At 46.3% G+C, this 13247-nt stretch overlaps 1 protein-coding gene across 8 annotated transcripts in view; it reads right to left on the bottom strand.

The window, feature by feature from the left end:
* Nucleotides 1-11117, bottom strand: part of AKAP8L (A-kinase anchoring protein 8 like) — a 29338-nt gene extending 18221 nt beyond the window's left edge. For 4 of the 8 annotated variants that reach the window (XR_006607444.1, XM_004761134.3, XM_045082540.1 and 1 more), the window contains exons 1-4: nt 10979-11117; nt 5475-5549; nt 560-592; nt 6-246 (exon numbers count right to left, since the gene is read on the bottom strand). Coding sequence is in view for 7 of the 8 variants with exons in the window: in XM_004761134.3 (XP_004761191.1) it covers nt 6-246; nt 560-592; nt 5475-5549; nt 10979-10991 (362 nt within the window). In the remaining variant the exon portion in view is untranslated. The other 4 variants (XM_013060558.2, XM_045082554.1, XM_013060557.2 and 1 more) reach the window with 4 other exon arrangements.
* Between the last annotated feature and the right edge of the window lie 2130 nt (nt 11118-13247).

Raw genomic sequence — 13247 nt, 5'->3', positions numbered from 1 at the left:
CTCACCTTTCTCCACCTGAGCCGTACACGCCTCCTTGCATCATGTCTGTCTCCAAGTGCGGCACCATATCTAGGCGCTGGTTAATTCTGGACAAAACGGAATCGGCACTGGCGCTACCCGCAGCACTAGGGTTTGCATTTGTGTCAGAGCTAGGCATTTCCCAAGAGTTTGAAGTGGCCATACCATACCCATAGTTGGTGGTGTTATCCTGGCCATAGCCGTAGCCATAGCCATAGTTCTCGTAGCCTGCAAGGAGGAAGACAGAGACGGACGGACAGAGATGGCAGGGATAGGGAGAGGACAGGCAGACAGGGAGACAGACAGAGAGACAAGGACATCTTCTGTCACAGAGACAAGCTGGGGACCCTAGCCACCTGAGGCTGGGTGGGCCTAGCCATTCCGCTGGGTGAGTCCCAGCCCAGGACCTCCTGTGAAAGAGCAGCTGGACCAGGGGCCCCCAAAAGCACCTCCCAATACACTCTGGGCAAGCTGGGCAGTGGTGGAAACACACAACCAGTTCAATCCCAAGGGAGAGGAGAGCACTCATGGGAATACTTGCCTCTGTTTGTCCCAGAGTTCCAAGTTCCATACCCTACAAAAAGGAAAAGTGCAATTACATCTACAGTTGATAATAATACAACAAGAGCTTAAACAAAGACGATGATTCCCAGTGCCAGCCTGGTGACAGAAGACTGAACCTCCCCCAAGAAGCCCTGAGCTTAAGAGCACTCCATAAATGAACCAGGTCACCCCATGCTCTGGTGCCAGAAGTTTTGTGGCTCTGGCCGTCTGTTACTTAAGGGGCCTCCCCTTGCCAACACTGCCAGCTGAGGAATTTGGCTCTCATACTCCTCCCTTGAGAATCCAGAATTAGATTACTCCCACTTTGTGCTAAGCACCAATCAGAGGAAGAGGAGAACGGTTTCTGGTGCCTCACAAAGACTATGCTGAACAAGAAGTTCAGCACAGAGCCCACATCCACTGTGAAAATCATGTCACTCAAATCACCCAAAAAAAGCCATCTGGAACAGAGAAACTGACTATCCTGGTCCCCCAAGTAGATGCCTCAACAGGGAGGACAACCAAGCATTTGAATCTTGTGTGTGCTGTGCAGAAACCTACTGGCAGAGGTAAGGACAAACAGTTCCCAGCTTGAGAAATGCTACTGAGAGAACAATCTGGATTATAAACTAAATATACTCTGGATTTTACCCAGCACACGAGAAAAATTCACCCCTTCAGAATATAAAGCCAGTGAGAATTGACGAAGTGCAAAGTCAAGTGGAAATTCCAAGCCAAGCAAACATGGTTCCTGCCCAGGGAAGTCCACCAGAACTTTCCCAGTGTCTCTGGTGAGACTCCAGAGTTGTCTCCTACTCCTTATTATCTCTACCCTACAGACAGACAAGACATGCTTTTATCCCAGGACAGGGACCAAAGCTCAGTGAGACAGCAGTGTGATGAATGACAGAGTCCAGTCACAGGACAGCAAGAGTGTATAAACTTGAAAAGATGGACGGGGCAGGCCAAGGTAGGTCCTACAGTCAGTTTCCTCCTCAATCCAGTGCATAAACAGAATGGGGAGGTATCAGAAACCAGCAAAGAACCCTAGATGACTGTTACGCTTAATGCACCTTGGGCTCCAGGGAGCTCACAAAGCAAAAATCCTCTTGGTTGGGGAAATCAAAGCAGAGGCTTCTCATTCATTCCTTTATTCAACAATCATCCTAAGCACACAACAGCAGAGGTTGGCAGTGCTGGTCACTGCTCAGGCCCAGAGCACTGTCTGTTAAAGGAGACACTTCTAATTAGAAAGCAGCAAGGGACAGCCGGCAGCAGGAAATCAAGTTAAGAGATGAGTGGCAAAGGAGTTGTTCTGACAGGCAAGAAGAGAGGCTGTCAGAGGCAACCAAGGAATAATATATACTTAGCCCCAGCAACTAACAAAAGCCTGGTCCCGTGGGTGTTTGCACCAGGAACAGTGGACATTAGCTATTCAAAAGAAGACAGGACTGGGAAGCCAAGGCAGACCCACTGGGGCTCCACTTATGAGGCTTGCATATGGTTCTCCAGGGCTTTAGGGGCTGAAAATCTGCCAGAACAGAGCAAGGAAGCACAAGGAAACGAAGCAGGATTGGATGTTAAACTCTGTAAACACAAGGACAAGTGGATAGGTAGGTGATAGCCCTTTGACAGACAGGACTTGGAAAGCACTCCGCATGTGCTTGCTGCTATGCCCAGAGCAACTCAGACTCCCTGAAGGGGGCTTCCCAGCGAGGTCCCTTCAAGGGGAAACCACTATCTACACTTTGAGCCTGGGGAGTCCCTAAGACCTGCCCCTTCCAAAAGCTCACTTCTACCTCCAGAGGGGGATGAGACTAGTGTTGACACAGGAAGGTTTAGGGATATAATTTTTTTTTTTAAAGATTTTATTTATTTATTTGACACAGAAAGAGAACCAAGCAGAGGGAGCAGGAGAGGGAGAAGCAGGGAGCCTGATGCAGGGCTAGATCCCGCTACCCTAGGATCATGACCGGAGCTGAAGGCAGACAACCAAGTCACCCAGGCGCCCTGGGATGAAAATCTTTTTATTAAGAGAAAAACAAACAGAAGAAGAGAAAAGTAGATGGTAATAGTAAGCAAAACTTATAGAACAAAAATACAGAACAACATAAATGGTCAACTTCAAGGAAGTTACAGCCTACCTTCTCAGTGACATACCTCATAGAGGCATCAAAAAAGAATCCATTCAGCCTTACCAGTACAAGGAAACGCTTCTAACGGTAAGCAAATAAAACAGGATACACAAAGCTCTATCCTCCTATATTCAACTACTTAGAACAGGAATGCTGACATTAGTATTAATATGGCGGGATTGCAGTTGACTGTCTTCCAAAATGTTATTTAAAATATTGTTATACTGCTTTTACAATTTAAGCCAGAATATAAAACGGTCTTTATTCTTTCACGATTGACTATGTAAAAAAAATCTGTAAGAGTTACAAAAATAAGTGAGCTTGGCAAGGTTTATTACAAGGTCTATATATGAAAATCAACCCAATTTCTACAAATCAGCAATAAACAACTAAAAACTGAAGTCTTAAAAAAATATCATTTACCTTGGAACTAAAAATATGAAATACGTAGATGCAACTATAACAAACTATGTGCAAGATCTGTGTTTTGAAAACTACAAAACACTAATGAAAGAAATCAAAGATCTAATGAAATCAAATGACACTTTATTCATGGATCGGAAGACTTATATCATTAGCAGGTTAATTCTCCCAAACGAATCTATAGATTTGAGGCCTTCGACTCAAAATCTCAGCAGGAATTCTTACAGAAATCGACAAACTGATTCTGAGATTTATAGGCAAAAAGAAAAGAACTAAAATATACAAGTCAATTCTGGAAAAAGAATAAATCTGGAGGACCTGAATTAACTGATTTAATGACTCATTATATAGTAATCAAGACGGACTGGTACTGGAGGAAATTCAGATATGCAGATGACCAGAACAGAATTAGAGTCCAGAAACACCGACACATAGAGGTTTGATAGATTTTCAACAAAGTTAAAAAAGAATCTTGACCTATAATGTATGCCTTGTAGAAATACTAACTAAAAATAGATCACAGAACAGATGGAAAATATAAAACTAGAAAGTACCTAAAAGAAAACTCAGAAGACAATCTTGGGCACCTGAGTTAGGCAAAAATTCCTTCCTTCCTTCCTTCCTCCCTCCCTCCTTCCCTTCCTTTCTAAGATTTTATTTATCTGAGAGACAGACACAGAGAGAGAACGTGCACGCACGCACACAAGCCGGGGGGTAGCCGCAAAGGGAGAGGGAGAAGCAGGCTCCCCGCTGAGCAGGGAGCCCAACATGGGGGGTTGATCCCAGTACCTTAGGATCTTGCCTGGAGCCAAAGGCAGACACTTAACCTAGTGAGCCACCCAGGCACCCCTCGGCAAAAATTTCTTAGGCGCAACACCCAAATCACCATCTATTAAAGAGAAGAATGATAAACAGGACTTCATCAAAATGAAGAACTTGTGTTCTTTGAAAGACACTACTGACAAAAGACTAGGTCACCGGAAGAAAAGATATGCAAATGGTGTATCTGCCAAAATGCCCGTACTGAGACTATGTAAACCAGAGGGAAAAGAATTCAAATAAGCTGTGCAATCTGGGACTACTGCTTGATTAAATGGGGTGAGGCAGACAGGGCAAGATAGGGAAGCCATATATACCAAGTTTCTCCTCTGTTCGGAAATATCTGATACCTCCTTACTCAATTTCTTAACACTTTAAGTCTCCTCCTCCCTCTGGACTAGCAGCTAATACTTGAGGGAGTTTATGTCCATTTATTCAGTAACTCTTTTTTTTTTTTTTTAAAGATGTTATTTATTTGACAGACAGAGATCACAAGTAGGCAGAGAGGCAGGCAGAGAGAGAGGGGGAAGCAGGCTCCCTGCTGAGCAGAGAGCCCAATGTGGGGCTCGATTCCAGGACCCTGAGATCGTGACCTGAGCTGAAGGCAGAGGCTTTAACCCACTGAGCCACCCAGGTGCCCCTATTTAGTGACTCTTGAGGTAGTGTCACAGTGTAGGCTCAGTCCCTCCCCAGACCCTAATAGTGCAACAATCTACCCATCTCAGCATGCAAAGCATTACCCTTATTAATTCCAAAGAGGGCTCCTTCTCACAGACATCTGTGGTCACAGACCACAGGTGGACCAGCATTTATTGGCAGTTAGCAACTGCTATGCTAACTGGAGGGGCAGAGGGAGAGGGAGAAGCAGACTCCCCACCAAGCAGGGAGCCCGACTCGGGACTTGATCCCAGGACTCCAAGATTATGACCCGAGCCAAAGGCAGTCGCTTAACCAACTGAGCCACCCAGGTGCCCGAGTGGCTACTTCTGAATTAGAGATTTAGTGTGTCTGATCATGACTAAGAAAGTGATCGACACTTTCCTTCAATCCCATGTGAGGAGCCCGCTGGCTTGAGATGGTCTGTCTCTAAAATCCCTGCTAGACTCAGACAGGCAGCTTCTCTAACAAACACATCCCACATGCTACCCCGAAGCTAAACTGATGGCTAGGTTTCTGCTCAGACCAATCCTTTGGACTCTGATTGGCGACTCTCCTTCCTAGGCTCTCAAGGGGATTTTGTGAAGCCAGACCTTTGTCACAGACCATATGCACTTCAACAACATGTTACAGGGTCAAAGGGACCAATCATTTACAGCTCCAAGAACTCCAGCCTGCTCAAAGCACACATCTTTCCCATTACTGCTTCCAACAGAAGCACTAGCTATTCTAAGAGCCCACCACACCGTTTTACACAAGACTGCACCAGGACAAGCAAGACAGTGAGAGCAGAGTCAAAGGCAACCCAGGAGACATGAGGTTGCTCTGCCACTAGAAGGCAAAGCTCTCACCCTTTGGTTCCCAGGGGCCCACACTTACCATAATCACAGGTGGGCTGAGCGCTTGTGTCTGAGTACGTTGACTGCAAAGTGGTTTCAGATCCCTGGACAAAGCCTAAATATAAACATGGTGTGGTTAATTTTCCAAAACAAGCCACATGGAGGTGACCTAAAACTACCCTTCAGTGTAGACTGGCTGACAGGCCCTCCTCTTAATGGAAAGCCTCCAAAATATCTAGCTTCTCAACACTTTAATTATACCTCCAGGATATATTAGCCAATGAAAAGACAGGCTATATTTAACTTGCTACACTAGAAGCACTGGAGAAAAATGTTCTAACAATTTAAACCAGTATTCAGTTTCGATAAATGAGTGCCCAAATTATTCAGTTAAAAGAGGAAAATACGGGGCGCCTGGGTGGCTCAGTGGGTTAAGCCGCTGCCTTCAGCTCAGGTCAGGATCTCAGGGTCCTGGGATCGAGTCCCGCATCGGGCTCTCTGCTCAGCGGGGAGCCTGCTTCCTCCTCTCTCTCTGCCTGCCTCTCCGTCTACTTGTGATTTCTCTCTGTCAAATAAATAAATAAAATCTTAAAAAAAAAGGAGGAAAATACTTATATCAAGTGACTGAAAGGTGAGCCGCCTCCAATTCAAACAAGGATGGGTGTTGGTTCTGAACAATGTTAAGGCAAATATTAGCTCTTCCCTTCCCCCCCGTTCTGAAACAGAAATTGCTTTGTATTTTCTAGTTTTCCCATAAAAAAATGTGTATATGCAATTAAATTACTTGAGGTAAGCATGTTTTTACCGAACAAATGTCATATAGTATGCATATTATTTCTTACTTTCTCAACTTTTTTTTTTAAGATTTTATTTTTTGAGAAAGAGAGAATGTGTGTGTGTACAAGCAGGGGGAGAAGCAGACTCCCTGCTGAGCAAGGAGCCTGACTTGGGGCTCTATCCCTGGACCTGGGAATCATGACCTGAGCCGAAGACAGACACTCATCCAACTGAGCCAGGTTTCCGTCAAACTATTTCTCAACTTAAGATGAATTAGTACTAAATAAGGAAAACTTGAACCTCTATCAGAAACTATTGTCTTAAATGATGAATCCTGGTACTATCTTTAAAACTACATTTACAAACATTATTTTAAAATGATTTACCCTTAGCACTGAAACTGTGATGGATACCCAAGAGGCAATATTTGCCTATTCTCATCATAGCCAATTCATGATCTAAAAATTAAAGCCAGTACCTTTAATAGCTCTTTTTTTTTTTTTTTTTTTTGGGAAAATCAACAAAAGCATACACCAAGCGCCTTCCCAGGAGTAGGCATTCACATGTTGGTAGTCTCTCTAGCTCTTCTTTTAGGACCATAGCAACAAAGAAGATCACAACAGAAGCCAACATTTAACAAGTGTTTCCCCCGCAGGGTGCTAAGAGCCTTATCTGCATTATTTTATTTCATCCTCATCACAGCCAAAAGAGGACAGGGCCAAGATCCCTTACCCTGCAGTTCCCAAGTCCAAAAAGATCTGAAAACCAAGTGTTCTCCTCAAATGTGGTGCCAACACTCACTGTGGGACAAAACTGACTTATGAGGACAATTATAATTTTTCTTTACCCAACCTAGTACAGAAATAATGCATTTAATTATAGGATGCTCCTCACACCCCAGTGGGGGTGTTGTGGAATGTCCTCCTCTCACGCTAGAATTCCAAAATATACCCAGCTCCCAGCTTTCAAGTAAAGATCAGTGGACCCACACTTTATCTTTACTTCCCAGAGGAGGGAATTGAGACTTGGTGCTAGGGAAGGAGAAAGGCGAAGTATCCAAGGTAACCATTTTTACCTTCACTAATTAAGAACAGCACATTATAATAGATTCCCTCCAGGGACCCAGGACCTTCCCAAGATGCATATATCCTAAACAATGTCCACAAGAAACAGTGAAAGCACGTTCTGGATGGTTCACTTGAGAGGAAGCCCCACAGTGTAAAAATTAGTACCTTACACCTACCTTCTCCACAATGTTTGCTTAACTGGCTTCCTGAAACCTGTTTGTTCAGCAATAAAGCCACCAGTGAAATGGTTCCAGACTTCAGGTAACATGGTTTATACACACAGCAGGTGCGGCCGGAACCACCACGCCCTGACAGGACTACTAATTGGAACACAGTATGAAAGCTGCAGAGCCAAGAATCTATGTCTATTCAAGGGAGTGGGGACCTTGTTCTTCCCCCGGAAAAAGGGAAAGACAATCCACCAAGCCTTCAGAGGTCAATGGCAACCTCTACTCTACTTCTGTCCTCCCCATGTCCACATTTTATTGCCCAATACTGTCTTCAGAGTAGGACATTCTTGTTATGCTTCATTTACGAATAAATTCTTATCTGGCTCATAAATCCTTCTCTTCTTGGTTTGATTTACCCTGAACAGCTCTGGGTGAAAAAATAAATGTTTGGCCCTAGAAAGCTAATGGTCAGACCATGGATTTATGGTAATTATGCATCATAACCCCTCCCTCCCTCTAGGTCAGACTGTGATACCTTCTTCATTCAAAAATACACAGAGCTTCTCCATTTTATTCTTTTCCTTTTTTTTTTTTTGAAAGGGGATTCTTTGAAGAAATGACAAAGTGATATAAACTAGAAGACAACTGGAACAAGATTACGTTGACTCCAGCCTCTACCGTCTGGGGGTAACCAGCCTCCAAGATGGCCTCTACTTATTCTTGCTTTATTTAATTATAAGCTGCTGTCCCTTCCCAACTAATAGAGGTAGCCAGTGTAAACAGTAAGATTGCAGAAATGACTCAGTAGGACTTTTTTCTTAATTAAAAAAAAAAAAAGAAAAGATTTTATTTATTTATTTGACACAGAGAGAGAGATTACAAGTAGGCAGAGAGGCAAGAGGAGAGAGAGGGGGAAGCAGCCTGATTCAGGGCTCAATCCCAGGACCTAAGACATGACCTGAGCCGAAGGCAGAGGCTTAATCCACTGAGCCACCCAGGCGCCCCTGAGTAGGACTTTCGATAGTTTCTGCCTTGCTCTGTTTTAGATCGTTCACTCTGAGGGCAAACAGCTACCATGCTGTAAGGACCTTCAAACAGGCCTGTGGAGAGGCCCACATGGTGAGGAGACAACAGCTAGCATCAACCCACCAGCCATGTGAGTTTGAGTAATCTTGGAGGTGGATGCTTTAGCCCCCATCAAGCCTTCAGATGACTACAGTCCCTGAAGTCATTTTGGATGGATATCCAAAATGTAACCTCAGAGATCCCAAGCCAGAACCACACAGCTAAACCCCTTGCACACTCCCAACACAAACTTGGTGAAAGCAATCTTTTTATAAAAGGTTTGGCAGTGTTTGAAGGCCTGATTTTGGATTCTTCTGTCCTATTTTTCCATTGCTCCCATCCTTCTCCTCAGTGCCAGAGATGGAGCCCCCTTTTCCAAGTACACGTAAAGTAATTAGGTTCAAAAGCTGGACAAGTTATCAAAAAGGGAAGTTACTTTAATCACCTCCTATGCTTGTTAATAATGGTAGCATCTACTTCAAGGTCTCCAGAACTCCTCCTTAAAGGCACATTAATTCCTTGAAACGGGACTTAAGCAGTTTTTTAACTTCAGTGGTATGCTTCTTAAAAGGGAAAGACTCACATTATAAAACCGCTGTTGTTTTTAGTTGATCAAGATCAAGGAAAAAGTAATCATTATCTCATTATCTTGGCTCCCTCAGTGAGCCAAGATGTAAAGCCTACAAGATCTGGAGTTGAAATTCAGACCTGGTCATTAGCGACTTCTCCAACTCTCTCAAAGACAGTCTCCTTGTTATAAATTCAAATGCGCCATTATTAAGCTACTCCAGAGCATCCAATCATTCATTTTGTTTTGTTTTTCTTTTTTCCTCAGCAGTCCTGCCCCTAAAAACCAAGACTTGGTGAAAAGATTACACCTCAATTCCAGAGATGTCAGCAACAACCCTGCTGACTCTTCTCCTGAACCAGGAAAGCTACAGAAAGGCCTGGGCAAGGCTGACCAACCTTGGCACTACTGATATTCCTGGCTAGATGATTTATGGTGGTGGGAGACACCCTGTGCATTATAGGACGTTTAGCAGCATTCCTGGCCTCTATCCACTGGATGACGGTAGCAACTCCACTCTCAGATGTGACAACCAGAAACATCTGCAAACAGTGCCAAATGAATTGGCGGAAGGGGCAGGAGGGCAGAACCACCCCTGATTGAGAACCACTGAGCTAAGGGATGGTTGCTGGAAAAGCTAGGGTTCTTGCCAAGCTCCTCACCTGGGGGCCAGAGGTGGGACGCCTGGCACTACTTCTTTGCTGAGGCTAACATAAGATAGTGTATGGAACAGCCCCAGAGGCTCCAGTTCCATTGTCAGTCCTGAACATTCCAAGTAGAACATAGGTTACCCAGCAACCATACTTGCTCGAGCCTAATACCCCCGTCACAGGGGGAGGCCCAGTTTATGGCTCCCGGCTGAGAAGCTTCGTGTGTTACTGCCAAGGCAAACCCAGGCAGCCTTTCAAACTCCTCCAGGGATAATTCACAACCGTCCAAGCATAGCCCAGGGTCCCCTCTCCGATCTCAACATCCACCCTCCCCGCTTTGCTCAGATCCCACTGGCCTCGCTAGCTGATCTAAAAAGCCAGGCGGTTTCTGTTCATGGGCCTTTATGCCAATGGCACCCTGGGCCCGACACCCTTATCTGCCTCACTCCATTCAGGTCTGTTCAAATGTCACCTCTCTACCTTGATCCCAACCACCCCCCCCACCCCACCCCCGCAAACGAGCAAGCCCCTCGGCGGCCTGGGCCCCCGGGGAGCGAATCCTACATTCATTGGTTTTCGTGTTAAGGTCCGCCCATTAGCTGCTCGAGAATTTCCTGTCAATTTCCCAGCGCTCGTTCAGCACCTGACGCGGAGACTCTGACAGATGGCGAATGAATTAATGAAAAAGCCGGTCCTTCCTCAAAGGCTCAGGCGTAGCCCCCCAGCCCCTTGGGCCCAAGGTTCCCCCGCTCATCACCCCGGGGCCTGGCGCCTCTCCCAGCCTGGGGCAGGCGAAGGGGTTGGGGGTGGGTGGCTGCGGCATTTTGCAGGGAAACGGCGCGGGGGAGGTTGTGGCAATGGCGAAGGCAGCCCAACCCGCTGCCCGATCTGAAGGGGTAAGGCCTGAGGAAGGGCGACCTGCGGTTCCGAGGTCCGAGCAGACCCGACCTAGGGCGGAGGTGGTGGGCTCAGAGAACGCACGCGCTCAGGCCGGGGCCCTCGGACACAAGCGTCAGAGGCCAAGACCTCGGGCGGCCGGGAGCCGGGACGCGAGGGCCCGAGCACAAAGAACTGAGGAGCCAAGGCATGAGCGGAGCGAACCTGAGGCGACGGACCCGCGGCGCCATTTTGTGACCGCAGAGAGGGCATCGTCCAGGCCCCGGGGGAGATGCGGGCGAGCACGGTGCGGCTCTGGCATGTCCCTGTCCCTCCCCACCCGAAGCCCGACCCCTACCCGGCGGGCCCACCTGTATAGCTCATGGCAGCAGCGAACACAGCACCGGAGGACTCACGCAGCTGTCCTACACGTCCGACGCCGGGATAGCGGCGACAATCCCCCGGGCCCCTTCTAACACAACCGAACCCCACCTCCCGGCCCCATTGGCTCGCGTAGGAATCTGGCTTTACTCCTATTGGAGGAGAGCGCTGTCTATCCCAGCCCATCCTCATATTAGAGACTGATGGTGCTGCCCATCTCGTGGGAGCCCCGCCTCCCGTTATCCCAAGCCCGCGATGATTGGCTGGGAGAAGCAGGCCGGGGAGATGGAATCTTGTAGAATTCAAAAGGGCGGAGCCGTGTACTACGGGGAGGGCTGAGGCCCTTGCGCGTCAGGGCGGAGAGGAGGGGCGGTGCCCTGGAGGACCGCCAGAGGGAGCAGACTGGGCACAGGGCACTATTCCAGTCTTGGCCCTGCTACTGAGGTGCAGTGCAAACTAGGTTGTTTCTTAACTTCTCTGGCCTTCAGCTCCAGAAATGAGCACGGTATGGCCATGCTGGAATGAAAATCACAACTAAGCACCAAACAAAATGCTGGGCACAGGTTCAAACACACGAGATAATGCATGTAAAGAAATCAGTCCAGTGCCAGGTGCACTAAGTAGATGCTACCTTTTGTTGTTGTTACATAATGATAATGGATATACTTATATAGCATGTTTATATGGCATATGTAATTAATATATTCATGTTGTTTATCATCTCAAATGCTTCCCTCATACCTGCAAGGTCCTTTTTAAAGAACTTCCCATTTAAAAGGTAAAACCAAGGCTTGGAATTCATGACTTCCCCCTAGGTCCTTGGCACTTAAGTGTTAAAGCTTGAACTCCTAAGACCCCCCTTGGTTTGTTCAGGCCTTTAGAGATCCTGTAATGGTGCAGCCTGGCGCCGATACTGTATCCCCAGCATCTTCAGTGGATGCTGCATGGAATCCACTTTTGGAGATACCTCCTAACTTCTGAGAGATGACAGAGCTGCAGACACTGAAAATGGTACTTTACATCTGTGAAAACTCATCACACGGAGTACAATTATGGCTTGTACATTTTTTTTTTTTTTTTACTTTAAAAGCTTGTCTTAAAGTATGAGCAGTGTTGCTGACTTCTTGATATTAAGGAATTGTCACTCTCTTTAGGTGTAACAATGGCGTATTTAAAAGTCCCCATCCTTCTGAGAAAGACTCAAATACTGACATTAATTCACATGACAAGTATGTTGATTCACCATAATTCAGATGGGGAAAGGGAAGGAAGGTGTGGAAGGGTTATAGCTGGAGAGCTTGGTCTTGAGCTGGTAATTGGTAAGTAGATGAGGGTTCATTTTACTGTTTTTGTATGGTTGGAATTCTCCATAAAATATTTTAATAAAACAACCCCTCCCCTAAAGATTACTTATGCATAACTTGCTGCCACATGGGAAAAGGCTAATAATGATGTGTTGAGAAACTCCAAATATGAAGCACATAAAATTGGTTAATGTGCACACCGAGCTTTGGGGCTCACTTGAGTGTCATGTTCAGAGACACCTGCCCGTTCTCCAAATTAAAGCTGAGCTCCTAGATACCTCTCATGGATCCTACAGCTGCCATCATGGCACATACCGCAGCCATCTTTTAAACTTCATTTTGGTGACTTTGTTAACATCCTATGCTCTGCCTCTGAGATGGAATGGCCTGAAAAGGGACATGCTCAAAATCTCAGAAAAGAGCCCTCTGAGCTAAGAACTGTATGTGATCCTTTCGAGGACCTACACAGCTAGCACTGCATGTGTGGGTGGGGAGGAACTTCCCATGCTACTTTATAAGGTCTTGTGCTGTTTGAACTTTTTTTACATCCAGCTTCCATTACTTTTACATGTTTAAAACTAATTCATAAAAAGCTAAAAGGGGAAATGCCTACGGGCCAGCTCTCATCCCAAGAGATGCCCTCCGTGCTTTCAAAGTCTTAGACAAGCCCACTCATAGCGTGGGATGGACATTAGTGGTTGAGTCCTTCCTCCACCAGACCTCACAGGACCAGAAAGGCCAAGGCTGCAGACCAAGACCACTCTTGCGGGCATGCTGTCACAGCTTATTAGCCTGTCCCTCCCAGGCAGGGGCATGGTGGGGGCCTGGGGCATCAGTGCTGGGGTAGGAGGAGGCCTCCACTGTCTACACTTCATGAGGTTATTCCCACTTTCCAGCCCCTGGCCATTGAAGTGAAAATGAGCTGAAAAACCACATGCAATAAACAAGAAGGAGC

This window comes from Mustela putorius, unplaced genomic scaffold (assembly GCF_011764305.1).
Source record: "Mustela putorius furo isolate JIRA1106 unplaced genomic scaffold, ASM1176430v1.1 tig00000095_pilon_pilon_pilon, whole genome shotgun sequence".
Taxonomy (NCBI): Eukaryota; Metazoa; Chordata; class Mammalia; order Carnivora; family Mustelidae; genus Mustela; species Mustela putorius.
Note: the sequence above shows the minus strand (reverse complement) of the source record. Positions and strands in the feature narration are given on the sequence as shown.